The sequence below is a fragment of the Patiria miniata genome, unplaced genomic scaffold, assembly GCF_015706575.1.
Source record: "Patiria miniata isolate m_02_andy unplaced genomic scaffold, ASM1570657v1 HiC_scaffold_20, whole genome shotgun sequence".
Classification (NCBI taxonomy): domain Eukaryota; kingdom Metazoa; phylum Echinodermata; class Asteroidea; order Valvatida; family Asterinidae; genus Patiria; species Patiria miniata.
The window spans coordinates 25,861,642-25,889,223 of NW_024037059.1; the positions used below are offsets into that span (position 1 = coordinate 25,861,642).

The 27,582-nt window shown below is 41.3% G+C and overlaps 1 protein-coding gene across 1 annotated transcript in view; it reads left to right on the forward strand.

Moving 5' to 3' along the window:
• The window catches only part of LOC119728329 (ubiquitin carboxyl-terminal hydrolase 24-like), a 116,011-nt gene that overhangs the window by 35,695 nt on the left and 52,734 nt on the right, over nucleotides 1-27,582 (forward strand). The window contains exons 22-42 of the mRNA XM_038200529.1: nucleotides 1,783-1,910; nucleotides 2,508-2,592; nucleotides 3,103-3,234; nucleotides 4,365-4,561; nucleotides 5,782-6,004; nucleotides 7,259-7,427; nucleotides 8,563-8,709; nucleotides 9,909-10,078; nucleotides 10,867-10,931; nucleotides 11,743-11,804; nucleotides 13,423-13,614; nucleotides 15,263-15,377; nucleotides 16,262-16,406; nucleotides 17,815-17,934; nucleotides 20,280-20,501; nucleotides 21,631-21,713; nucleotides 22,557-22,695; nucleotides 23,557-23,676; nucleotides 24,351-24,556; nucleotides 25,565-25,710; nucleotides 26,459-26,621. Of these exons, the coding sequence (XP_038056457.1) occupies nucleotides 1,783-1,910; nucleotides 2,508-2,592; nucleotides 3,103-3,234; nucleotides 4,365-4,561; nucleotides 5,782-6,004; nucleotides 7,259-7,427; nucleotides 8,563-8,709; nucleotides 9,909-10,078; nucleotides 10,867-10,931; nucleotides 11,743-11,804; nucleotides 13,423-13,614; nucleotides 15,263-15,377; nucleotides 16,262-16,406; nucleotides 17,815-17,934; nucleotides 20,280-20,501; nucleotides 21,631-21,713; nucleotides 22,557-22,695; nucleotides 23,557-23,676; nucleotides 24,351-24,556; nucleotides 25,565-25,710; nucleotides 26,459-26,621 (3,029 nt within the window). The remainder of the gene's footprint in view (nucleotides 1-1,782; nucleotides 1,911-2,507; nucleotides 2,593-3,102; nucleotides 3,235-4,364; nucleotides 4,562-5,781; nucleotides 6,005-7,258; nucleotides 7,428-8,562; nucleotides 8,710-9,908; nucleotides 10,079-10,866; nucleotides 10,932-11,742; nucleotides 11,805-13,422; nucleotides 13,615-15,262; nucleotides 15,378-16,261; nucleotides 16,407-17,814; nucleotides 17,935-20,279; nucleotides 20,502-21,630; nucleotides 21,714-22,556; nucleotides 22,696-23,556; nucleotides 23,677-24,350; nucleotides 24,557-25,564; nucleotides 25,711-26,458; nucleotides 26,622-27,582) is intronic.

Here is a 27,582-nt window from a genome sequence, read left to right on the forward strand (position 1 = left end):
CACCAACATACAGCAATTATCAAGTAGCCGGACCAGGTGATACAAAACACGTGATTCAAAATTAAACATATAGCTAATGTCACTACATATGAATATTTATAGAATTTTGCTCAAAACTTAATGAACTGAAGTGCACTATTAAAAACCATATTTTGAAACCGTAAAAGGCCTGCAAATACAAACAAGCATTTTTATTTGTTTACAGGACATTATATTCCTTGAAAATTCTTTCTGAAAAGAAAATCAAAATTTTGAAAAACAACGTATATACCAACTTTAACCTTTGAGGGTTTTATTTTAAAGAAAAACTTTTTTTTTCTATTTTGGACATCTTCAATCCCCCAAAAAAGTCTTTTATGAGGGCGGTGCTTTTGAACAAAAACAGATCTGTTCTGTTGTAGACTGGTTCCTGGTCCAACATTATCAATTCTGAATGGAGGTTGGGAACCAGTCTCTCCTTTATTATAATAATAATAATAATAATAATACAAAGTATTTATAAAGCGTTTTACAAAGAACAAAGCGCTTAACACACATCCACAACAAAAACTAACAGGAAAGAAAAACAGACACAATACGATTACGAATGGACTAGGAACAAGTATGTCTTAAGGAGACGTTTGAATACAGGCAGCGAGACCGCCTCTTTCAGACAAGAAGGAAGCTCATTCCACACGCGAGGGGTGGCCACAACAAAAGAGCTATCTCCGGCCTTCTTCCTACTTCTAGGGACAGAAAGCCGGGTCTGATCGGATGATGAGTGGAGTCGGTGTCTGTAAGCATCAGGAAAATTTGAGTGATGTGAATGTAATAGGTCAACCAGATATGATGGAGCTTGAGTGTTGAGAATTTTGTACACAAGGGTGAAGATTGTGAACGCTATCCTCTGTTAAACAGGGAGCCAGTGTAGCTCTGCCAGCAGGCCCTCCAGAAACAAAGTCAGGAATATGTGTGTGCAGTTTCCCATATGGTGTTGGAATTTGCTAGGATGGGTATGGTTCCTAGTAAATCATGCTAGGGAGTTAGGGTTACAGATGAACCAAAATCCATGTAAAGTACTAAAAGCGTGGCCCTACCCTCTTAAAGGCAGAGTAGATCATTTGCAGCTATCAAAAAAGTTACTGACCAAATTATTGTTGAAAGCTTACTTGGTTTAAAGATGGGGATGGCAATAAACTCTCTGTGAAATTATTTTCTTCCGGCATGCTGTCATTTTGAAGAAAACAGTAAAAGAGGGCCATATCCAAAGATGCGTCAAGTGATGCTTTTTAGGAAATTTCTGTTCTTGGTTGGTTTGTAATTGGGCGAATCCATGCGCAGGTGCGCGCAAGTGTTGACACAACGCACACGCGCATGCGGTTGCTATTATTTGTTGATTCAGTGCATTACATCCCGTAGCTGCAATCGGCTGAATGAAAATGTCCCGGATGATGAATTCGGGCGCAATTCAAAACATGACTCTGCAAACTATGAGATAAGATCGAGATCCTAGAATAGTGTTTTCTCGGAATATACAGCATTCACAGAACTAAAATTTGGTCAGGTTAGTTGTTAAGCACCATTCTTTAGATTTGAGCACTTTTGTTGCTGCGAATGAAAAAAATGCGCAAATGACAAATGATCTACTCCACCTTTAAATCCTTCAAATTCCTTCAAAAACTCTACATGGCATTTGAAAGAACAGGTTTGTAGTTCATGGTAAAAACTTTCAAAATTCTCTCTGGTCATTGGAACGTTTGACCCATCTATTTGTAAACATTTTTGCATGTCATATTTCTGCAGAGCGTTCCGTTCACCGGCAGACAGAGCTACTTGACCGATATGGAGAGGTCATTGCCAGGTGTCGTCATGGCAACAGGAGGTCAAGTCTTTGAGATGCTGTATCAGCTGGCTGAGCTAGAAGGGTCAAGGTTAGTTGCATTCTGACAATAATATTACAAGAATTTTGTTTTTATTTATTTGCTTATTTTTTTATTTGCTGGCTTGGCATAACTTTGGCAGCAGTTTAATCTAACAACATGTGTAGTCCACTTACCAATGATAATAATAGTGGGTATTTATACAGTGCACGTATCCATCAGTTACTGGCACTCACGGTGCTACATCATTATTACCCTACTCATTGGGCCACTGAAACATTCCAAATACCATTTCAGCTCCCTGGGGAGTATACAGCTTGATGCTGCCTGTTAGGCGCAAGGACGTTAACTCAATCACAACAACCATCTCTGCCCTCACAGGTACCCATTTACTTCTGGGAGAAGCAATGAGTGACAAATGAGTGACTGGAGAGAAGCAATGAGTGACAAAGTGCCTTGCCCAAGGGCACACGCACCGTGACCCCAGGCTGGACTCGAACCCACAACCTGCAGCTTTACCCGCACACCACGAATCCAATGCCATTAACCACAAAGCCACAGCACTCTACTTTCCTTCTATCTGGGTCATTCTGTAAATTTGGGGTCCATGGTTTACTTCAAAGTTGTTTTTCAATATTGTTGTTTTAGGTTAACAGAAAGGGTACGAAATCTGTTGATGCTCATCCCAACAGATCCCACCGTGCAAGAAGCACTGGACTCCATCTGTAGACAGGTAAGAAGGGGAGCTTTTAAAAATCTGTTATTGTAGCTTCAAATACTAATCTGGAAATAAATCCATCAGCTTTAAAATGATACTCAATGCATTCCTATTTCTATATGTGAATTTGTTTTTTTGTTCTCGAAATTCATTAAATTATTTGCTTACAGTTCCCTTCAAATAGACTTTCAAAGTAGAGTACCAAAGTTCACTATTTCCAAAATTGTCAATCATTCTTAATTTTTCCAATCTATAGGAGAAGTCTATAATGGATACATTTCTGAAAAAAATGTAAAAACAGCCAACTTTCACATTTTTATAATTTCTCCAGTTCCAAACGCAATATCAATCTCTTTTTTACTTGCATGTTTCCCCCTTTTTGTTGTGTTTTCGTTTTCATCAACTTGGGGTTGGCAATCCCATTCAAAAAAACAGAAAACCCTAAAATATGCAAAATTGACAAATGTGCATTTACAGACTGTTTCGAATGGACAGTAACTTTTGTATTTTGTTGTTATTTTGCAGACGGAAGGTTCGTCAGTGGACTGGGGTGATGGTTTCAACTCTCCTAAGGAAACCACAAAAGCCACGCTAGAATCACTCTTCAAGACCAACTCACAGAGCATGTCGGCGTTCAGGCTCCTGTATAACCTAGAGGTAGCTTTCTCTAAACCTATCTAACTATAATTCCAGGAATCTCTGTTTGTCTGTTGTGTGTCTGTATTTCAATTACCTCCAGAACGGGGCACTGTTTGAAGTTCAAAATTGGCAGGTGTATCGCTTAGCACCCAAGAATGATGATAATGGGTACTTATAAAGCGCACACATCCACCTAGCAAAAGGTGCTCATGGCGCTACATTAGTAAAGAAAATACACGATAAAACAAACAAGAACAAAAACAATGTATCACTATGTAGTCTGACAAGCAGAAGAGCTTATTATGTGATGTTGTAGGCTAGATTATAGTAGTGTGTTTTCAGAGCCGTTTTGAATGAGCTGAGAGATGTGCTTGATCGGATGTTAATGGGGAGACTATTCCAAAGAAATGGTGCAGCTATACGAAAAGATCTGTCCCCCAGGATCGGTACGATCTCGGTACAGCCAAAGTTGTTGGTTAGCAGACCGGAGACCAGAACGACCAGATTGGTGGGGAGCTAGTAGCGTAGTTAAATACGGAGGGGAGATGTTGTGTAGTGAGCGATAAGTGAGAAGCATAAGTTTGTACATGATTCTAACTTTAATCGGAAGCCAGTGGAGATGTTGCATAATAGGTGTTATGTGTGAAAAAAAAAACACCTGGTGCGTGTAATAAGGCGTGTTGCGGTATTTTGTCTGCATTGGCGTTGGTTCAGTTGGCGTTGGTTCAATTGTAGAATGATTGTGCAGTGTCAGAGCCACCAAGTTTGAAGTTGTTTGGACGAGCGGTTCTCGAAAAAGCTGCAAAAAACAGCATGCAACTTTTCCTCGGATCAGCTGATTTCCTCTTTTTTTACTTCCCATGTGTGCCATTGAAAATAGAAAAACACTGTACAAAGTCTTGGAAAGATTTGAATTCCTCTTTTTGTGTGAATACCCAGTTGCATGCCTGAAAAAAGCGGCAATACCAGAGGCCAGTGAGAGACCAGAAGAGGGTCCTATTCCTTCAGCCCTTGGCCTCAGGAAATAGGACCTTCTTCTGGTCACTCACAGTCCCTCGGGGCTCATAGATGTGCACTAGTGACCTCATTGCCAGTCCATATGTGTATAATACTATTTCATTGGTTCTCTCCCTCCCCTCCCCCTCCAGGTCCTAAGCAGTCGCTTAGTACCCTCCCTCCAGGAGGACAGAGCCACCCAGACCAGCGCCCAGACCTTCCGGGAGAACTTCCTGAATGCTGGCGGGCTGAGCCTGGTCATCAGTGTGCTGCAGAGGGAGTCCATCCCGCAGGACTTGGATGAAGAGACGCGGAGAGGATGCTACATGATCTGCCTGCACCTGGCCAGGTGAGAATGTCTAGAACACATCCTGTAAAATGATTGACCTGTAGGGAGAGTAATGAAATACTTGCTATACTGATGTGGGCAAACTCATTTTGCAGAATGTATTCTGAGAGAACAATCACATTGGATTGATTTTTTGTGTAATAAAGGACACCTGTGTGCTAGAATACATCCTGTAGAATGTCTCACAAAGAGATACTGCAATTTTTGACATGGGGAAACCCATTTTGCAGAAATTTCGAGAAAAATCAAATCCAATTGATTTTTTCTGTGCAAAATACAAAAGACCACTGCCAAACTACAAGTATTGAATAATAAATTTCTCCAATTTGCAAGATTCAGACCAGTAACTGATGTATATGGTGCACTTATTAAACGTAGAATTTATCTAGAGAAGCGAACAAAATATTCTATATTATGTATTATTATTTGCATCAGGCTTCTAATGGTAGAATAAATCAGTGCATTGTATGCTTTCGTAAAACATACCCGAATGCAATATTTTATTCAGAGTACCTGGATGAGGGCAATATTATTTTTGATATTCTTACCAGTGTGGAAAGGTTTCTCAAAATCTTGGGGTTCAACCCAGGTCCAACACAGAGATTTTTGATAGTATACAAATATTGTATGCTTCGAGTGGTGATCCATGGACATTCTATTTTCCCGAGGTGAAGCCTCGGGAAAATAGAATGCTCCATGGATCACCTCGGGAGGCTAGTTTTACTTCACCGCGAGATAAAGCATTCAATATTTGTTTTATAACACTTCACCCACAGATTATGCTTGGTTATGATATTTTTAATTATTTAAATCTGAACACTGTTGAAATAAACTTCAATTTCAATACAAAGTTGGTGGAAAATGTATTTCTCTCTTTCAAACTACCCCTTCGCGAAATGTTTGAACCCAACTCTGTGACACGCTCTCTTTGGAACAAAATGCGCAACGCGCACACCAGCATGCATTTGCACACAAATACCGCGCCGTGGAAATAGTACTTTGGTTGCTTATGGTATAGTACTTTGGTTGCTACGGTTATAGCACTTTTGGCCGTGCACTGAAAGATAGCAAAAATAGAAAGTATCATGTGACTCGCTCTCGGCCAATCAAGACACAGAATCTGTGGGTGAGGTGTTATAATGTGAAAGGAATAGGAATATAGCAGTTTTGAGCAATGTGAATTTAGAAGCTGAATTTTGCGCCCTCCTTTTGACTGACAGGTTTCTACTGTGCGGGGAGACCACTACCGCGGTCATGGAGAGTGACCTGTCGCTGACCGAGGGCCAAGCCGACCTGTCGGCCGACAGCAACTCGGGAATCCTGTCGTCCAGCTACGGGACCTCGCCGCGTAAGATGAGCCTGGTGGAGAGAATGTCCAGCGTGGAAGCCAGTGGAGACGTGGCTTACAGGGAGGGCACGTCCACAGCTATTGCAGTCATACAGGTATGGTATCTTAGGCCATGTCTGAATTACTTCCATATGGCCGAACTACACTATTATCAAAAACAGTTCAGGCTTGTATGCTTTCAGGGTTCCCATAGTCATGGACAAATTCGGAAAATCCTGCAATTGTAAAGAATGTTGCAACCTGACGCCCATTTTTTGTCATATATCATCTCAATAAAGGTCAGTTATTGCAAACATATTGAACAGACATGAATCTGGGACTGAGAAACATTTCCAGTTTTGTTTGGATATACTTAAGAAAATTTTCTTGACTCTGCATGGACTTTGTACACAACCGCTAAAGTGGCATCTGGATACTGCATTGTTTCCCTGGAATTGAATAGAGCTATCTGGAAAGTCATGAAATTTTGTTTATTTTACAAGGAGCCACGGAGAGTTGATACTATTATTATGATTAATTATTTCTGGTAATGAAACCAAGGATTCCTCAAAAGCGCCCTGGGCACTGTAGCTCGCAAGCCTGAAGAAACTTGTAAAAAGAAGACATTGAGAAGAAAGTACAGTTTTAGAGGTGGGAGGAAAACCCCAGAAGAATATTCACGGGAAAACCCACGGAATCAGCAGGGACTGAAAGCCCAATCCACATGTTGGCCTAAGCGGGATTCGAACCTGGGTCACAGTGGTGGAAGGCGAGGAAAATACCACGATGCCAACCTGACTATTCCAAGAAAAAGTCATGGAATCCTGCCCAACCCATATGTGATGATGCCTAGTATTTGGCTGTGGCAGGCTGCTCTGTACATTATGCTTTTGTGGTGTTCAGTGGTCTTGTGTCAAACTGGAAGGCTGAAAGGGAGTGGCATCCTTTGCCTCAGTGTGATGACTGGCCAGTAAAAGGGCTCCTAGGATGCCAAAAACAGTGTAGGAATTGGTCATGGAAAGCCCTAAGATTTTTTGGAAAAGCCATGGAAATGTCACCGAGTTCCATTTTAAAGATTTCTGCGGGAAACAGTTCATGCTTGTACACATTGAGATGAAACTTAAGTCTTGCATGCCTCAAGCCATATGTGTGCGATCCAGCGCAATCTTTGAAATTGAAAAATACTGTATAAAGTCTTGTATGTGTAAAGCTTGGATTTTTCTCTTTTTGAGCAAATTATGTACTTTATACTGTACATGAACAACTCGTAAATGAAAACTGCACTAAAAAGACTCATTTTGTAGGATCTTGTCACCATTAAAACAAGTGAAATTCAAATAGGTTGATTAATTAAATGTATTTTTATCCAGACGATGAGCACGTCAGATTTCTCATCCATGATCGGCTGCCTGATGCGTGTGTGCTGGGCTGCGGCTGCAGGCCAGCTGCGACTGGCCAGCTCGGCCAATCAGATCAGAGAGAATCCCGGCGGGGGTTTTGCCATGGGAATCCACAGGCGTAGCAGACACAGTAGCGGAGGTAGGAAATATGAACTCATTTTTCCCATTTATGTCAAGGCCATTGGCCCTAGCTCCATTTCCAGAATTCTCCAAAATATATACCACTGGCTCTTTTAATTTTGGTGTTTTTTTGTACCCAATCACCAACAAACTTGACTGAGATTTGAGATAGACAACATGAATTCCTGAACAGAGGTTACCCTATTAACCCTAACAGGACTCAACCAAGCAAACCCCAACGGCATGTTTTGTTGGAATCTGTCAGGATGGGTACAGTGCCCCTAAACTGACATTCTTTTACATAAGGCAGGCACACCTCCAGAAACAAAGTCAGAAATATGTGTACAGTTTCCCATATGGTGTTGGAGTTTGCCAGGATGGGTATGGTTCCTAGTAAATCATGTTAGGGAGTATGTGTTAAAAAAACCCAGAATGCTGCACTTTTTATTGTTGCAATTTGTCATTTGTTAGAATTGAGTGTCTGGCGCGTCTTTTAAAATTGTGATATTTAAAAACTATCACGTTCGTGCATTGTTGAGTTATTTGCGTCTGCGCGTATCGTACAATCTTGTGTTGACAAGTGAAAGAGGGCGCTTTGCAAAGCCAAGACTTCATGTCTGAATTTTTTTTTATTATTATTATTATTATTTATTACTGGTAATGAAACCAAGGATTCCTCAAAAGCGCCCTATACACTGTAGCTCACAAGCCTGAAAAAAACTTTTGAGAGAAGACAATGAGAAGAAGTTACAGTTTTAGAGGTGGGAGGAAAACCCCAGAAGAATATTGTGGGGAAAACCCACAGAATCAGATAGGGACTGAAAACCCAATCCAGCGGTGGAAGGCGAGGAAAGTACCACTGCGCCAGCCTGACTCCCCAATCAGGTATGCAACTTTTCCTCGGATCACCTGATTTCCTCGTTTTTCACTTCACACTTATGCCTTTCAAAATCGAAAAACTGTACAAAGTCTTGTACAGATTGGAGTTTCCTTGTTTTTTGTTTCTTCCAAGTTGCATGCCTGCCCAATCTATCAATCTAGCCAACGGAAAGACACTACTGCATATACATTCATAGCCAACAGCCACAGCGGAAATACTTCGGGCACGGCTTAATCCTGCTTCTGTTTGTTTGTCCTGTTGTTATTTCCTCCAGCGAGTTCCTCCAGCGACGCTGACGTCCAGAGTCTACACGCGGGAGTCTGTCTCCTAGCTACCCACGTCTCCACAAAGGATGCCATGATAGCACGGGAGGCCCTGGAGCTACTGGTGGCCTGCCTGCAACTCCGGAGCCACAACCTCTGTGAGTTATCGGGGAAATGATGGACTCTCCGTGCACAAGAACCCCCTCTCACAGTTATAAAGAAAAAGTTATGACAGACTCCGATACATTCCCACCTCAAATGCATTCCCTTCCTGCGCAAACAAGGGAGGGCGATTTTTGACCGTTTTTGAGAGCCCTGTGTGCAAGGGTGTGAGTGACCACTGATAAAAATAGCTGAAAACATCTGAAAAAGGTGTAAAAAAGCTGAACTTTGGAAATCTCCTATACTTTTGTACACAGCAAGCGAGGGAAAAAGCTGAAAAAAAGCTGAAACCAAAACTAAAAAAAGCTGAAATCAGCTTTAAAGCTGAGATTTCACACCCCTGTGTGTGTCTTGACATACTCAAGATGTCTTTGGCTCCTGTCCCACCTGACTAAAGGCCGGTTACTACTTCAAATTTGACATCACGAAGCATTCGCTGCGAAATTCGCTGGAGTTGAAATTTGTTCAACTTTTGCGAATTTGCCGTACGAAAACTTGCCGTGATGTCACAAGTATGCGTTCACTTTCGCGCTGAGTATGAACCGGCCTTGAGCTTTCTCACAAGCCCCTGGACAACATTGGGTATACGCTGTTTGTAAAAAAAACAGGTGACAGGGGCAAAACCAAATATTGAGCTTAAAGGGAATATACAACATTTGCAAACATCAGAAAACAAAACTACCAGATTATTATGAAATACCTTACTTGACTGTAAGTGAATAATAGTCTCAAGCATCCTGTGAAATCATGGCACCTGGTGTGCTGTTATTTTTAAGAAAAGTGGAAGTTTTGTATCAATTTCAACAGTGGTCAGCCGACCATCGTTGGAAAAAACTGAACTTTTTTTCAAATACTGCCCCCAATTTACCAAATTTAGTCATTCCACTTTTTGTTTGCAATTGGTTACACATCCTTGAATGGGTGCAAGCCAGCTAGTCTGATTCCTTGACCTGACAAATCCCCGACCTTTAGAAATTGCTCCGTTTTGTCTGAAGCAGAGTTAGGGGACCAGACTACAAGAACAGCATTTGTTTTCTTGGTTTTCCAGCATCTATGGACATAAAAATTGAAAAAGGTCAGTTGAACAATATTTGCTATACAATATTAAACCCCAAATCCATCCATTTCTTAAAATTACAGTAGAAACAAATGTTGTCTAAACCTTTAATGAATGTCTTCTCTGTCTCCCATGCAGCATCTTTCTACAACATGCCTGCGATGAGTGACTTTGTCATCGACATCCTCCTAGCCTGCCCCCACAACGAGGTCCGCACGGCAGCCATGGAGCAGTTCCATACCCTAAGCATCACCAATGTCAACCCCGCGAGTATACGCACGCTCCATCCTAGGCACTTCCTACTCCAGGTCAGTCTCTAAGTAGATAAGAACTTTTTTCATGTACGTTAGTGGAGTTGTTTGGTTAACGGTGCACTTGTCTTGGATGTCTTCTAAGTAAGAAGTGAGCTTCTTTGTTGATGAGTCAGTTACTGTAGCCTGAATTGTGGGGCGCTGTGGTCTAATGGTTACGGTGTTCGACTCGTGTGCTGTGGTGCTTGGGTTCGAATCCTGACCGTGGGAACATGGTGCTTGTGCTCTTGAGCAAGGCACTTTACCATTATTGCTTCGTCCTTCGGATGGAACATAAAGTCATAGGTCCCATGTGTTGTGTAATACACGTTAAAGAACCCAGTAACACTTGTCGCTAATAGAAGGGGTTTGCCCCGGTGTTTCTGGCAGTGGCAGCAATTATGCGCCGCAGCACCTAGCAAAAAGGTGCTACATAATGGGTCTCATATGTTCATATACTTCATTTACCTGTCTTTGGTTGCATTCTCCCCCAGCGCTTTGTATCCTTTGGAAAAGGCGCTATATAAATACGGTTATTATTATTATTAATTCAGACTTTGTAATTTTATGGAAAAGTTTATGGAAACACTGACTATTTTTCACATAACAGAATAATAGGAAGGGGTGTCCGCAAATTGCATGAAGTTTATTGTACATATGGACGTGTAGCAGCAGCACGGCCCAGAATTCGGATACAGATTTTTGTTCGCCCCATTTTTCGATTGTTTTTTCCTCATAGGCCAGTTTCATGTCTGTAGTACATGTATATTTGCTTTATTTTGCTTTGTTTGCATCTTGTATTTCAGGTGTTACTCAGCGTACCAGTTCCACTATGGACGTCCAGCTGTCTAGTCAGAGGAACTAACCAAAGGTATGTGCGACCTGCTGGTTACAAATTTCAACAGCATATACCTTGATATTTTTGTTGATGACTTGTTTATACGAGTACACTATCTGTACAGTGAAAAAAAAAAAACGAGTTTAGGCCAAAAAAAAAATTTTCGGTCTCTGGTCAGACCAAAGTTCCGGAATTGGTGCGGCCACGCGGCTTTTTTTTTTTTTTTTTCGCTTTTTTTTTTCTTCTTCAAGCTTGGATTGTACAGACAAGGTGGGGCACTATTTTGCTTTATTGGTGTCCTCATGTACATTGGTGTCCTCCATAATTTGCCTTGGTGCTTTCGATCATTTGCCTTGGTGCAATTTCCCATTCCTTGGTGCTCTTTGGTAAAAAAAATTGAGGAGGTGCGGAAATAGAGGGCGCTGTTGGAGCTACCGCGGAACATTTTGGGAAAAAAAAAGATCGACGCGCATGATTAAAATCGACGCGCGTGCTGACCACAGACCGACTTTTTTTTTTTTTTTTGGCCTTACAAAACATTTGTGAGGCATTGCCATGGGATTTCAATTGTTTTTCCTTAAAAACTACTTTCATTCCACCATTTGTATACTATTTAAAATATGTGTAGTAGACATATCAAAGATCACAAATTTCAATAAATCTGCAAATCGACAAAAAAAAATCATCCCCATTCGGTTTTTTTTAGTTTCCTCCACTAAGGCCTGTGCCCAGTTCCTTCTCCATTTGCCAGAACGCTCCACATATTTGTATTGATCTCAAGATGTATATTAGAGTGATATGTTTCTGTAGCATATTTTACTCGGATTTTTTTGTCATCTGGCAGGATAATTACTCAGTGTTCACAGTACTTTGAGCTGAGGTGTCGACTTTTAGAGCAACTCACAGGTAGGACAACACCGAAAATTGATTAAAAGGATCTGGAATTCGGGCGAATCACAGTGCAGTGCGCCACCAAGAGTTTGCCATGGAGAGTCCATTTTTCAAGTTTACGGTCAACAAAACATGACCTATTTGAATGAGTGTCAGTAGACAACTTGAGCTAATTTGTTATAGATTGGGGCTTAGGGAACTGCCGCCTTACAAAAAAAACACCATATTGATAAAAAAAAAGCAAACAAAAGGGCAAATAAATACTCGAATCATATGCTTACGAAACTACTTACTGGAAAAAACAACAATTTCAAATGTCCTGCGCTGCGAATTTGTCGACCATCTCCTGCTGGGAAAAATGAACTCTCCGAGGCAAACTCTTGGTGGCGCACTGCATTGTGAATCGCCCGAATCGTTTCAAGGTTGGGGTTTGCACTTCCTTGCAAAAAGTCTTCATTTACACTAAAATGTTGAAACTCAAAGTATGCACAAAACCCCTCAAAGTGGATACGCATTTGCATTCATTGTTGCTGTATTAAAATTAAAACAAACCCTCAAATATGGCTGCGTAGTGCAAAGTGTCAATACTAAAATATGCTGGGGTAAATTTTGACAGAATTTTTTTTTGATTTCAGGATTTTCAAAAAAGTCCCTTTTAAAATCTGGTAACCCTGATTTTTTTTACCAATGAAAGTTTATATACAGGGTGTGTCAAAAAAGCGGAACCCAAACCCCAAAAATTATATTTCATATTTAAAAAAATATGTAGCACGAAAAAGCACCAAAAATAATAATGACTGGAAGGCCAATTTCATAAGCTACTTTCTGATGAAAAAATGTCTGAAATTGCTCAATCCGATTAAAGAATATCACCATTTAAACACAATGACCCTAAAACCTCTTTCGGCCAAAAATGTGATTTCAAGAATTGTCGTCACAATTGTTTTCAAACATCACCAGGGATAAAACCTCAGTTTAATAGTTAAAAATATTCAACAAAATCCTTTTGAAGGCCCGTCTTTTCAAAAAAGTGGATTTTATAAATCATATTGTTCGCCTAACCAGGGTTGTTAATAAAGATATTGTGTACTACAGTTGGTGACAGTTGTTGAAACAAGTATTCTGTGTCATTTTCTTTGTTGTTCCAGACATTAAGAATACACAATAAATTCCTTTTTTTTATGAAACAGGTTTAAGGGTCATTGCGTTTAAATGGTGTTATTCTTTGAACGAATTGAGCAATTTCAGAATTTTTTCCGTCTTAAAATGGCTTATGGAATTGGCTTTCCAGTCATTATTATTTTTGGTGCTACATATTTTTTTAAATGTGAAATATAACTTTTGGGGTTTGGGTTCCGCTTTGTTTAACTCATCCTGCAGAACAAAAGAAATGTTCTTTTCAAGGGCAGCCTTTAGGCAAATACAAACATATACCATAGACCCTACGTTGCTCTGTGGCCCTCGACGACCAGCTCTTAGAAACCCTCTGCTCGGCCGATTAGGTCGTGGATTTTTCCTTCCCCCCCCCCCCCCCCCTATCACCCCTGACAATGTGTCAAGTCAGATTTTGTTTTATTGTTAATTAAAATGTGAAATAAAACAAAATCTCCTTTTCCTTATTTTCTCCATGCAGTCGATGACCAGCAGTTTCTAAACATCAACCCCACATCAATGATCACGGACGAGATCGACTGGCTGAATAACTTTGAGCCGTGCGACTCGGACGAGGCCAGTTTCCAGCAGACGGATAACATCATCATCGCTGGTCATCTGCAGCTGGCCAAGACGCTGCTAACGTGTGAAGGCATGGACAAGAAGAAAATCGGTAACACACCCTCCCCAACCCCTTCTCCCACTTTGCAAATAATAAGGCCCAAAAATAATTGTTGTGTAGCCCTCACTTGAAAAATATCAGGAGGTTCGGTCGGTCAATCGGTCAATTGGTCGGTCGGTCGGTTGGTCGGGGATTTTTTTTGGGGGGGGTATACATAGTTCACATATACGCCTACCCTTTCTTATGTTCCATTCGGTTACCAGTTCTCGTCTACCAACATACACAACACGTTTAGGTTTCATGTACTGCACACGCCAACTATACTGTGTACGTAAGATGTGAGGCTTTGCATGGTGGAGATACTAAATAATGAAAGGTTTGCGGAAACACCATGTGCGAATAATTTCTCAACTAAGAGAATGGTTCTGAAAAGAACCAGAGGTATAAACTCGACGTTCCGGTCAGTATGCTCTGACCGTCTTCAGGAGAGTGCCTAAACTCTAAGACAGTGAATACTTAAGTAGCAAAAGGCGAAATTATTCGCACATGGTGTTTCTGCAAACCTTTCATTATATACTGTGTACATACATGCATAAATGTACATGTACATGATTGCGATACAATGTACATTGCGTGTGCACGTGCATACAATGCATGCAGTACATCACATCACATGCCCTAACCCTCAGCCTCAGTGACATGTGTAAACTTCGCTATTTTTTGCTATCTTGCTGTGCACGGCCAAAAGTACTGTACCCGTAGCAACTAAAGTGTTATACGCATAAGAACCGGTATTGTGTGCAAATGCGTATGCAGGTGTGTGCGTTGCGCGTATTGTAGCCAAGCAGTGGCGCTACAGAGCTGCGCTCAAATATGTCAGGAGGGGTAGTTTGAAAAAGTGCAAGTAAATTTTCAACTTATTTCGTTTTTCGAGTTGAAGTGCATTTTAATTGTATTTAGATAAAATGAATCAGTTTTCCTTGCTTTGGTTACGTTGATGTGAATGGGGAAAAAATCAAGATGGCCGGAACATGATAATGGTCTATAGAATGCCTCATGGATCACCTCGGGAGGCTAGTGCTACTACACCACTCAAGGCAGTCAATATTTGTTTATTATAACACCTCACCCACAGATTCTGTGTCTTGATTGGCCGAGAGCGAGTCACATGTTACTTTCTAATTTTGCTTTCTTTCTGTGCACGGCCAAAAGTACTATGCGCACAGCAACCAAAGTACTATACCATTAGCAACCAAAGTACTATTTCCACGGCGCGGTATTTGTGTGCAAATGCATGCTGGTGTGCGCGTTGTGCGTAGTGCGTATTATTCCAAAAAGAGTGCGCCGCAGACTTGGGTTCAAAAATTTTGTGAAGGGGTAGTTTTTAAGAGAGAAATACATTTTCCACCAATTTTGTATTGAAATTGAAGTTTATTTCAGCCGTGTTCAGATTTAAATAGTTTAAAATATTAAAATCAAGCAGAATCTGTGGGTGAAGTGTTATAAAACAAATATTGAATGCTTTATCTCGTGGTAAAGTAAAACTAGCCTCCCTCGGTGATCCATGGAGCATTCTATTTTTGTGTCCATGGATCACCTCGGGAGGCTAGTTTTACTACACCACTCAAAGCAGTCAATATTTGTATACTGTGGCATATATGGCATCTTATTGAGTTTTTTTTTTAATTCCGGTTACCAGGGAAGCAGCTACTGGACAAGTTACTGAATGAGTTCCTCTTCCCAGCATCCAGACTGATACTGGATAGTTCTAGCAACACGGACAAGCTGAACCCGCAGGCAGAGCACAGTCCAAAGTAAGATACCGTTCAGTATGAACTCCGTGCAAAAATTACCCCCTCAATGGTACCAAAGGCAAAGATGGGAAGGACCTCTGGAAGGAACTCTGAGGCCGAGCTCGGGCGGTCTGTTCTTGATACGGGTATGTTGTTCTCGCGCTCGAATGAAGGGAACAGGACCCAGGAACACTGCACTTGGAAGAGGATCACACACCACCTATCCGTCAGGGTTTTTGCAAGGACAATATACCCGCGTCAAGAGTAGACCGCCTGAACTCGGCCTGGAACGCATTGGCGTCAACGCCTCATATTCACGGCGAACACACCAAGCATTTTGGTCAGAAAATCTTTCTGGACCTCCAATATCCCCCACTTCGGACCAGTGTAACACTGCATTCAATTTTTTGTCATTGTTCTTATTGGCTAATTTTAAAGAAAATTATATCATTCAGATTTCAAAATAAAAGATTTGGTGGTTTGCTCAGATTTTCAAGAATTGTCCTCACTAATAAATGTATCGGCAGAACTATGTCGGGCATAAAAATATACCCATGTGCTTTGAGAAAAAAAAAGTAATTGCATTATTCTCTGTAAATCCACAAGTTGCTCTGGCATTGGGAAAAAGGTATTAATTGTAAGACTGAACAGAAATTCAGTGGCGTGGGACTTTACTCTGTGGCCTTCAGAATACCGTTCCGGTGCTCTACCAACTGAGCTATCCAGCCCTATGTTGGCAGTTCCCCATTTTGTCAATGTCTTTGTTCAAAGGGCACTAGTCGGAAGCCATAAACTTGTATATATGCCATGTAGCTAGGGATCATGACCAAAGCCACGATGTGGTTTATTTCAGGGGAAAAGTATCTTCGATGTACTAAGAATTCCTTCATTTTGCCCCTTTCTAGGATCTCAGGTAGAGAGAGTCGCATGGCAGCGTTTGACCTCTTGATCATACTGTGTGAGGATTGTCCAGAGAACCTACAGCTGGTCAGCAGCCAGCTCATCGATATGCACCACCAGCAGGATCCGGCCAACGCCAAAGAGTGGGATGTGAGTTGAACCCACAGAGCTATATTAAATTACTAGAGCGCTAACTCCTCATTCTTGCGCGCGGAGACGCTTTGAAGCTGTCCTGGGCGCAGACAAATTGAATTCATGTGCGTGTTTGTGGAACATTGTGAAAATAGATGGAGTAAATTTTGAAAGTGTACTCTAAATGCAACGCGCAAGTAGAACGTTCGCAAACAACTTAAGCGCTTCATGACGGTTCAAAAATGTCACGGCAGAAATCATCTGCAGCTGATACATGCACGCGTTGCGCTGTTTGCGTAGAGTAAAATGACACGCTCATTTGCTGATTGTGTGTTGCAGTTTTGGGCGTATCAGCTTTGATAATGCACCTGTATAGAATACAAATGCAGATATGCAAATAGCTGTACAAAAGCCGTACACAATTTCGAGTTCCCATAGGTTTGTGTACAAACATGGATGCGCCCAGCAGGCACCACTTTGTACATCGAGTTAGCGCTCTAGTAATTTAATTTTGCTCTATGGTTGAACCCTAACCTTTCTTAGGCCCTTTTTGGCTAGGATGCCTCCTCAATCCTGTCAAATCATTTGTTATCTTCATGAGTTTGTCCAGTGGAGGGATAACCTCTGCCTCCTCCCTTCAAAATGCTCCAACAAACACTGTAAATGGGTTGAGGCAGTGCCGATAACATTCAGATGCATGATGATATGATGGACTTGGAGGAGGACATTACCTCATGTTGTTTTGGCACATCATCTTGATTGTTCTCACCGACTTTTGAATACTTTCATCCCTACTGCTTTGTACAACATAGCTAGAATAGACCATGCATGTGCATTTCCACGCTCCTGTCAACACGGACGGGTATATGTGATGCGATCAAGCTACATGAGTCGTTTATCAGGAACTTTCATTTGGAGATTCAGGCCAAAATAGGGTCACTTCATCACATCACTTCATTACATCTCTTTGTGTTCCGACTTCCATAATTTTTGAACTAAAGATGGTACCAGCATGCGGTTTTCACAGCAGTAATGCTTAAATTGTGCTCTTTTCAAATCTGTAAAAAAAAATTGACCAGGGTCGACAAACGACTCATTTAGCTTGATCGCATCACATATTATCAAAGATCAAAGCATTGAATAAGGGAATAAATGTGTGTTTGACCGGTTTTAAACACTCTTTTTAAGACCTGTCTAGATGCTGATAATTACACGAGCCGAAATACCTCTTCGGTCAAATAATCACAACTGTTTGAATCCAAAAGTCAAAACAAGTCAAACATTTTAAATTGCCAATGATTTTGTTCAACAATGTTACCTCATGTTGTTCGGGACACCCCTCAAGCTATATTATGGTATGTCCAGTCTCACGTGTGTCGTAAACGACTCCTTATATGCAGTTTGTGTCTTTGTTTTTCGGTGACAGTACCTACCTCCAGTTGACGGCCGGTCACCCAGCAAATATGTTGGTCTGAGGAACGGTGGGGCAACATGCTACATGAACTCAGTCATCCAACAGCTGTACATGACGCCAGGCATCAGAGAGGTAGAAATGACAATCAAATGCATTCATAGACTTTCTAGTCCAACTTCCCCTAGCTTCACAGGCTAAATTTGTATCCATTTGCCTGCATCTAATGTAATACTATCAATGTAAACTATCAAAATCATTTTGAAATACCTTGCTGGACTGTTAGTGAATGACAGTGTAAAGCATCCTGTAAAATCATGGCACCTGGTATACTGTCATTTTCAAGAAAAGTGGTATTTTTGTATCAATTTCCAATGCTGATCGGTCGATCAGCGTTGGAAAAAACTGGCTTTTTTTTAAATACTGGCCCCAATTGACCATCGCACTTGTTTGCAATCGATTACAAACCTATGAACGGGTACGAGCCAGCTAGACTGGTTCCCTGACCTTACAATTCCCCAATGTATGTAAACTGCTCTGTTTCTTCTTATATGGAGTGAGGGAACCAGATTACAGGAAAATGATTGTTTTTCTTGGTTTTTATAGCATTTTAGAACCCAAAACCTCAAAAAGTCAGTGAAACTATATTTGCTATATATTTTCAACCCCCCAATTCCATCCATTTCTGAAAATTACAGCAAAAGCAAATGATGTATATTATACAATTTATTTATCAATATTACAGGGCATAATGATGAATACATCTCCAAACTGTATATCAACGTTCTATTTTATCTGTTTAACCGTGCATAATCCCAACATGGCATTTATCAGTGTCACAGAACCTAATGGGAATACCCTATAGATATGGAATAAATAGACTAGATCGGCAGCGTGTGTGTACACACCATTCACTGTGCGCCATTTTTGGTCATTCATGGACACGCAAAAAGGTCACATGCAGAGGCAAATTATTTAACGCGAGGTTATTAGTGTGTAACGAACACGGTGTACATGCACAATACGCACAGCGCATAGCCTACACGTAGGTGCGCAACTTTACCGATTTGGTTTGTTATTCAGTATAAGATTTGGAGTGCTGTGGCCTCGTGGTTAACGGAATAACGGCACTGGATTCCGTGGCCTGTGGGTAAAGCTGCAGGTTGTGGGTTCGAGTCCAGCCTGGGGTCATGGTGCGTGTGCCCTTGAGCAAGGCACTTTGTCACTCATTGCTTCTCTCCACCCAGGAGTAAATGGGTACCTGTGAGGGCAGAGTTGGTTATTGTGATTGAATGTTAGCTTCCTTGCGCCTAACAGGCAGCATTAAGCTGAATTGGTACTTAGAATGTTTAATTGGCCCAATGATCAGGGGTAATAATAATACTGTAAGGGCTGTGATTTACTTTACTAATAAGAGCGTTCTTAAATAAGGGAATAACAGTGTGAGGAGCCGGTCTTCACTGCGTGATAATGACCGGGTTTGGGGGTGACCGCTGTTAATGGACCGAGACGAAGTCCATTAACAGTGGTCACCCCCACACCCGGTCATTATCACGCAGTGAAGACCGGCTCCTCACACTGTTATTCCCATTAATAAATACCTTTATAACGAAATAAACAGTTAAAATGCTCCAATTTTGTGACTTTGTTTCGGCGATATTTCCAGATTTTTTTGTGTTCATGTTCATGGGCCATATTTTAACTTATGCGTGGTACCCTGTCTCTTCGATAAGCGTTGTTATATACACCAACAGCCGGGCCCAGGCATTGCTGGACAACGTCTTCATTGCGTATGTGTACGACGTCCAGCATGTCCAGGGTTTGGACTTCTGCTGCTGTAGCGAAACAAAATATTTACAACAATGTTTTCATATTTTTACCTGATGGAGGAAGCTGAAATTTCGTTTACACACTCCTCGTGTCCAGAATTACGAAGATGCTTGGTTTAGGAAAGGTAAATATGTCGCTGGGCGAAGTGTTTAAAGAAAATAAATCGTAGATCTACGCTTTCGTCGTAAACATCCTCAGTATATCAGATACTGCACTGCTGTATGTACATGTACGATGTCCAGTCGTTTTAAAACTTCCTTACGCGCGCGCACACCCATAGCAACTGTGTTGCGTACGCGCAAGTCAGTGTCACGCGAAGGTGGTTGAGCTTATGTAGAGTGCTGTATTGTTACAAGCTACCGTATGACTGTTGTAAATTTGGCCAATCATTGCCTTCCATGGGGCTGGATCAATGCTGGTTCAGGGGCCATTTTGTTCGCTTGTTCTTTGAAGCCGGTCATTATCACCGTTAATGCCCGGCCACGTGATCGAGTTTCGACCAAACAGAAACCATCAACTCTCCAAGGTATTTATTAATGCCGGTTAATATTATTATTATTATATACACGCGCTGCCTATCTAGTCTTTTTATTCCATATCTATGGGAACACTATACTGAATCAACCACCCCCCATTTATCCATGTCACAGGGCCTGCTCAAGGACAGCAACCTAGACCTAGACGAGGACAGCGTATTCTACCAGATGCAGACAGTCTTTGGTCACCTGATGGAGAGCCGTCTACAGTACTATGAGCCGGAGCGGTTCTGGCGTGTCTTCAAACTCTGGGGCCAGCCGGTCAACATCCGAGAGCAGCAAGACGCCTTTGAGTTCTTCACCAACCTGACAGACCAGCTGGACGAATTCCTTAAGGTCATTTTTTCCCCCTCAAAGTTGCTGTCCGTGTACCACTTTCGAGAGTCATCCCAAAAAAATACATTTGATTTTTAAATCTTCGCAGTGGCTATTGTTACAAAAGTTGACTGTCTGGTTCCCTGACCTAATAGTAATCAACGTCAGGATCTTTTGGCTCATGGAACCAGACTATGGACCGAATGGTTCTCAGACTGTATTTCCCTTTTAAAAAAATCCTCCAAAGCCAAGGATTACGAAGAAAGAAATGAAAGGTACTTCAATAAAAAGTAGGATTTATGAAAAAAATAAAATTAAATGAAACTATTAAAAGAAAAAAAGGGGAAATAAAATTTGGCACAGCATGGATTTGATACAGGGACCTTTGGCATGGTAGTCGAGCATTTAACCAATCAAACTACCAAATCACTCTGAGCCCAATTTCACGGCGCTGCTTAACAGTTAGCAGAAAAGGTGTGCTAAGCATAGCGAAAAATGTGCTAACCTTAAGCACTATTTCACGGCGTGTGTATGCTAACGGTCGCACGTGCATGGAGATTTCTATTGTCACGTCACCAAGTTAAGCAAATTTTTTCCTCTGAAGTAAGCGTGCCTTATGCTGTGCTTATGCTTACTGTCTCCATGAAACAGACAGAGGCTCTGTTAGCAGCAAATCGTGTGTTTAGCAGCGCTGTGAAATTGGGCCCAGGTTGGTAGGGCAGTTATAAATAACAGATTTGTGATGTTGTCTTTGCAGTGCCGTAACGATAGCAGATGAAAATCGCATTATGGCTGCCGTAACGATAACCACTACGTTTTTTCTTAGCATTGCAAAACTTTTGTATGAGACATTGAACGAAAAAACACGCCCACATTGAGTGATGTGACAATTCCTTTAGTTTTATTTGAAGCCCGACATAGCTTCACTTCTCGCAGGGTAGACTGGTTCCTTCCACCATATCAGGGACTGGGACCCATCTACTTGCAAGGCCAAAATTGCCTGGTAGACACCAAGAAAAGAAAACAAAATACTTTTTATTTGTTAAAACCAAGTATTTAACTAGAAATTTGTCTGCTGATTAAAAAAATGGAGGGAAATCCAGACATTTGAAGTCTAAACAAATCATCGTGACTTTTTTTCGATACGCAGAAGAACAAACAGAAGGAAGTCTTCAAGCCCAAATTCCAAGGAATTTTCTCTGATCAGAAGATCTGTGAGGACTGCCCACACAGGTAAAACTTGTTCCCAAATACACCTCAAATAAATTTGGTTTTTTTTCCTTGTTTTGGCACAGGTTTTATAAAAGTACCCCTTGCCTAATAAATTTTTAGAGCTAATCTTGAAGTCAAGAGTATTTTTGCCTAAAATTCAAGTCCTGGTTAATTAGTGTCTTTATCCCCATTATACAGGGTGGATAAAAACGAAACCAAGATATTATTGCTAATTGGTACAGAAGAAGGGCACATGTGAATCAAAGGGAGATATCCTCTGTTAGGGTTGAATCTCCTCTTAAAAATGACGCCCTGATCATGTCATTACATTCATGGTTGACTGAGCAGTGACCAATTTTATGAAAGGGTCTGTTTAGAGAATTGCGCCTCTTTTCATGGTGAAATCTCTTCTTTTTTTTCCACCTGCCTTGATTGGCAACCATAGCCTTTCACTCTGTGACAAATGACACAACAAAAACCACAACTGAAAAGTGGCGCAAGTCTCTAGATAGACCCTTTTATAAAATTGGTCCCTGCTCATCAACCGTGAATGCAAGGACATGATCAGGGTGTTATTTTAAAGAAGAGATTCAGCCCTTACAGAGGATATCTCCCTTTGATTCACATGTGCCCTACTTCTGTTACAATAAGCAATAATATCTCGGTTTCTTGTTTTGATCCACCCTGTATTTTCTTACAGATGACAAAATTACATGTCAAAATGAAATGGAAGTTTCCATCCAAAAAATTTGATGCCACATGATGTATTTACTACAGGGCACTTCCTTGGTAAACATGTCTTGTATAGCCTTATTGTGAGCTTTATAAATTATTTTTCGATTTTTGGGTGTTTTTTTTTTGCAGATACGAAAGAGAGGAAGAGTTTTTTGCTCTCAATTTAACAGTCAAGAGTCACAATCTGGAGTCGTCGCTGGACCAGTTTGTCCGTGGGGAACTGCTGGATGGCGACAACGCTTACTTCTGTGAAAAGTGCAATGAAAAGGTTGGTTGTAATAAGAAATAAATAGTGGGTATTTATGAAGCGCACTTATCCACCAGGACTGGTGCTCAAGGCGCTACATCATCATTATCCCTGCTTCTTGGGCCCATGAAACATTCCAAATACCATCTCAGCTCCCTGGGGAGTATACAGCTCGATGCAGCCTGTGAGGTGCAAGGAAGCTAATTCAATCACAGTAACCATCTCTGCCCTCACAGGTACCCATTTACTCCTGGGTGGAGAGAAGCAATGAGTGACAAAGTGCCTTGCCCAAGAGCACATGCACCATTTATAATAATAATAAAAATAATAATGTGATGCTGATGTAGCGCTTCATCCCACAGTCTGAAAACACTTTTCATCCCAAAGTCTGAAAACAATTATTACCCCTGTTCATCAGGCCACGAGACCACTTGCCTGCAGTAACTTCAGATCAGCACAATGTGGTCTGTGTGGTTTATACTCCTGAGTGAAGAGAGACAATTGTAGTAAAATGCCTTGCCCAAGAACACAAGCGCCATGTTGCCCAGTCAAGGTTTGAACCCATGTATCATTGCAAATGAGTTGAAAACTTTAAACCATTGGACTATATATATGAGGACTTGCTTCAGTCTGAACCCTAGACACCACATACACCAACAAACCTTGATTGGCAGTAATGTGAAGGCAGCTGACTATATCCTGCACTCAAATATTGATTTATGCACATGTCCCATTAGCATCCAAAATTACTACGGCTGCGGCTTGTCATCACAAATACCCCTATGGAAGTGGTTGTAGCCACGTCCCAAAGACCTGTGTTTTCCTGCAGCCATAGCCATGACACGGCTTACATGTCTGGGTCCTTGTCTTCTCACACCATAGAGGAACACCATCAAGAGAATGTGCATTAAGACCCTGCCACCGGTGCTGGTCATCCAACTCAAGAGGTTCGACTATGACTGGGAGGCAGGGAGAGCCTTGAAATTTGACGACTACTTCAAGGTAAGAAGGTTAAAAGCCCCAGAAAATCTTGTTGAACCCCCCCCCCCCCCCCGAGAATTCCATTCCTTTAAATCTCTCCTCGGATATCTTCTCTGCAAAACAGCCAAAACTAAACTTACCCATGTTGCGATCCAGTTTTTTACCAAATCCCCACTTATAGTTAAATAGAGGTGATGGTGTAGTTACAGGCCCTGTTCTTATAAGAGAATGGACAGTTGTTACCAGCGTATAAAACCAACAGGAATGTCATGGATAGAGGGCAGAGTTTCGATGGAGAAGACAATAAATATGGTCATCGCCACGATGCACTATAAACGCACAAATCATGTTGATTTGCAAGGAATCAACTGAGAAATGTGCGAGAAAATTGCACTTTCTACCAAAAAAATTACAAAAACTAGGGTCATAAGAGAAGAGTGCTTGTTGGCGAATGCACGGGCTACAAGTCTGATAACGACGTTTTATATCAGCCTTTACTACGCAGCTGCGACGCATCGTAGGTATGGGACGAACCGCAGCGCTGCGATGCATCGTAAGTTATGATGAGTTTCGTGAAGTCGGGTGCTGGACCAGTAATTTAGCTCTTCTCTTCACCTCAAACCACAGTGTTTTTTAATCTTACATAACATTCGCAATGATGAAACAGTCTATGATGACTTTAATCCCTTACCTAGTTCCCCTGGGTCCTGGACATGGAGCCGTACACAGTCAAAGGCATAGCAAGGCAGGAGGGTCAGCAACCAGACGAGGTGTCGTCGGCAGGGACACCAGACAATAGCAAGCCGCACACGTCGGAGGACTTGTACCACCTAGTGGGCATCATTGTCCACAGCGGCCAGGCTAATGCTGGACATTACTACTCCTTCATCAAGGATCGGTGGTAGGTTGAAGTTATGAGGTTGTTTGACTATGGACTCCGTGTACAAACTGTAGATGGCATTTTGTGGTCACTTTCAAGAGCACCAGTGGGATGGACACACCTCAGAGAGACATCGTTTTGGAAGATGACAAAATTAATGCTGTGTTTACTATTGTTTGCTTTTGGGTTATTCCACGGTACGATAGCATACATGTATATTTTGGACAATCAACAGTGTTCATAGGAAAAGCTGTAATCACAAAATGAATTTTAGTGCTGATAAATAATAGTTACTGTAATCAAGTTAAAGCTATTTTCATCGTCTTTCATTTTATGTTAATTTTTTGGGGGGGGGGGGGATTAACTGATGATTTTTGGGAGAACATTCTATCTAAGATGATCACCCCTAAAAGCAGTCCTGAAGCCCATCGCCATTTTGAAAAAGGACGCCTTCGCTCCATTGCAAAATAACGCAATTTTAGGGCTTAATTCCCTCAGAGTTTCACGGAAATACGAACTTGCAGTCCTCTACATGGCTTCCACCCTTCTTTTTTACGAACCCTTGAGTTCACGGCCCTCTAAATGATCTAATACTGCAGAATTTGAGGGCATGCAAATCATGATTTGGCCAGCATAGGCAGTTTTGGGCTTACTTACTGGTCTTTACCCATACAGGGTTTGTACCAGTGTTGCAGGACTCGAGTCTAGGACTTGGAGGTGAGTCCATCTCGAGTCACAATTTTGGTGACTCGGACTCTACTCAAGTCACACCGTCAGAAGACTCAGACTCAGACTAAGACCTCGACAATCGTGATTCAGACTTAACACAAATGGCCTGTGACTCACGAGCAACTTGAGACTCCGGCTCAGACTCGACCAAGGTGATTCAAGACTCGGACTCAACTCGAGTGACACGGCTACAAGACTACAACATGGCACTGAATATTTTATTTCCCAGTAGAAGGGTCAAGCCAAGCACCAGCCGTGACAAAGATTTTCATGGCATGTTTTTTGCCGCTCTCTGTTTAGGGGCACGACCATGACCAATAACTCCAAGGGCAAATGGTTCAAGTTCAACGACACCGTGGTGGACGAGTTTGACATGTCTGAGGCTGCGCTGGAGGCAGAGTGCTTCGGAGGCAACTACAAACCAAAGATTTATGAACCCAGCGGAAGTGAGTATTTATTTTTTTTTACCGAAAAGGTATTTATGAATGGGTATCCATAAATGCCTAAGACAGTTTACCCATTCCCATTGGTTGAGAGCCTGTCATATGGGCAGTTTTAAGCAGTTGCTAAAACACCGGCTGGCTGGTTTTAAACACTTTCCCGGTGTCACATGAAATATGGACTCCTATGAAATGTGACCCGCTCTGCAAAAATGAGTCACATGTCTCCGAAGCCACTTTTGAGCTAAAGGTCTTTGAAAGAATGTTGCACAGCGTTTAAGCAATTGAATCCTCAACATTTTAAATTCTACACAATGTCCATTTTCATCCAACCAAACTGTTGAGGATTCCATTTGCTTAAACACTGTGCAACATTCTTTCAAAGACCTTTAGCTCAAAAGTGGCTTTGGAGACATGTGAGTCATTTTGGCAGAGCTAGTCACAAATATGGTCACAATCTTCACTTAAGCATGCATGCACAATACCAATGCGTCCTTATTTCATAGTCCTATATTCACACTATATATACCGATGTGACAAATTCTCAACCAATAGGAATAGAAAAACTACCCCAGGCTTAGATAAACTTTAGTTTAAGTTTTAAATATTGGTGATTAATTGTACTGTTAAATTTATTCCAATTATGAAAGGAAAAAAGGAATCAAAATCTCATTAATATATTTGGAAATATTTCTAGCCAAATATGTCTTGGGTCGACAGATTGGTGTATAACACGAGTGTTCTTGTCTATCAGGTTCCTACTCCTCTGAAATGAGGCTGCGATACTGGAACGGCTACATGCTGTTCTACGAGAGACTAGAAGGTGCCATCACGCCTGTGGGACCAGCCGGCAAAGTACCAGCCGGCAACAACAGAGTGACGCTACTCAAGCAAGACAGTGAGGGCGAGATTCACGTGTAAGTTGTTGAAAAAAAAAATGCCAATCTTTTCCGCAACTTAAAGGGAATATACAACATTTGCAAACATCGAAAAATAACACTACCAAGTTTTTACAAAATACCTTACTAGGATGTTTGTAAATGACATGCTTAAGCATCCTGTAAAATTATGGCACCTGGTGTGAAGTCATTTTCAAGAAAATTGTATTTTTGTATACATTTCCAACGGTGGTCGGCCGACCACCGTTGGAAAAACCTAACTATTTTTCAACTACTGCTCCAACTTTACACTTTTTTTCAGTCCAAATTTTGTTTGCTGTTATTTACATGTTCATGAACGGGTGCAGGCCAGCTAGACTGGTTCCCTTACCTTACAATTTTCCGGCATCTATAAATTGATCCATTTTATCTTTACTGGAGTCAAGGAACCAGACTACTTAAACATTTTTGTTTTTCTTGGTTTTTCCAGCATTTTCGAACACAAAACTTCAAACATGTCAGTGTTACAATATTTGATCTATTATACTAACCCCTCAAATAGTTCATTTCTGAAAATTACAGCAAAAGCCAATGATGTATATTCCCTTTAACACAAATTTTCTCCAAAATGTTGGTTTGAGAAATCTATGAGACCATCTTAAATTCGGACTCTATTTTCAATACTTAATATCACGCAGCTCCATACTGCTCGGTTAAACATGTGAAAGATCGTTAAAAACAGCTACATGATGTCATGCACTGAACCGCTAAGTTTTGTTTGTCTTAGATGTTTCGCGTTCCGCGTCCATTTGTGTATCATATAATTGGACAATTATCACACAAGATGTGTCGACGTGATTCTATCGCGATAAGTTAATTGCAAACCAAATACTAATGGAATTTTCCAAAAATGCGTCTCAGGACACATCATTGGAATGACCTTTGAATCTTTTTTTTCTTCAAAATGACAGCATGTCAGAAAGAATAATTTCACAGGGAG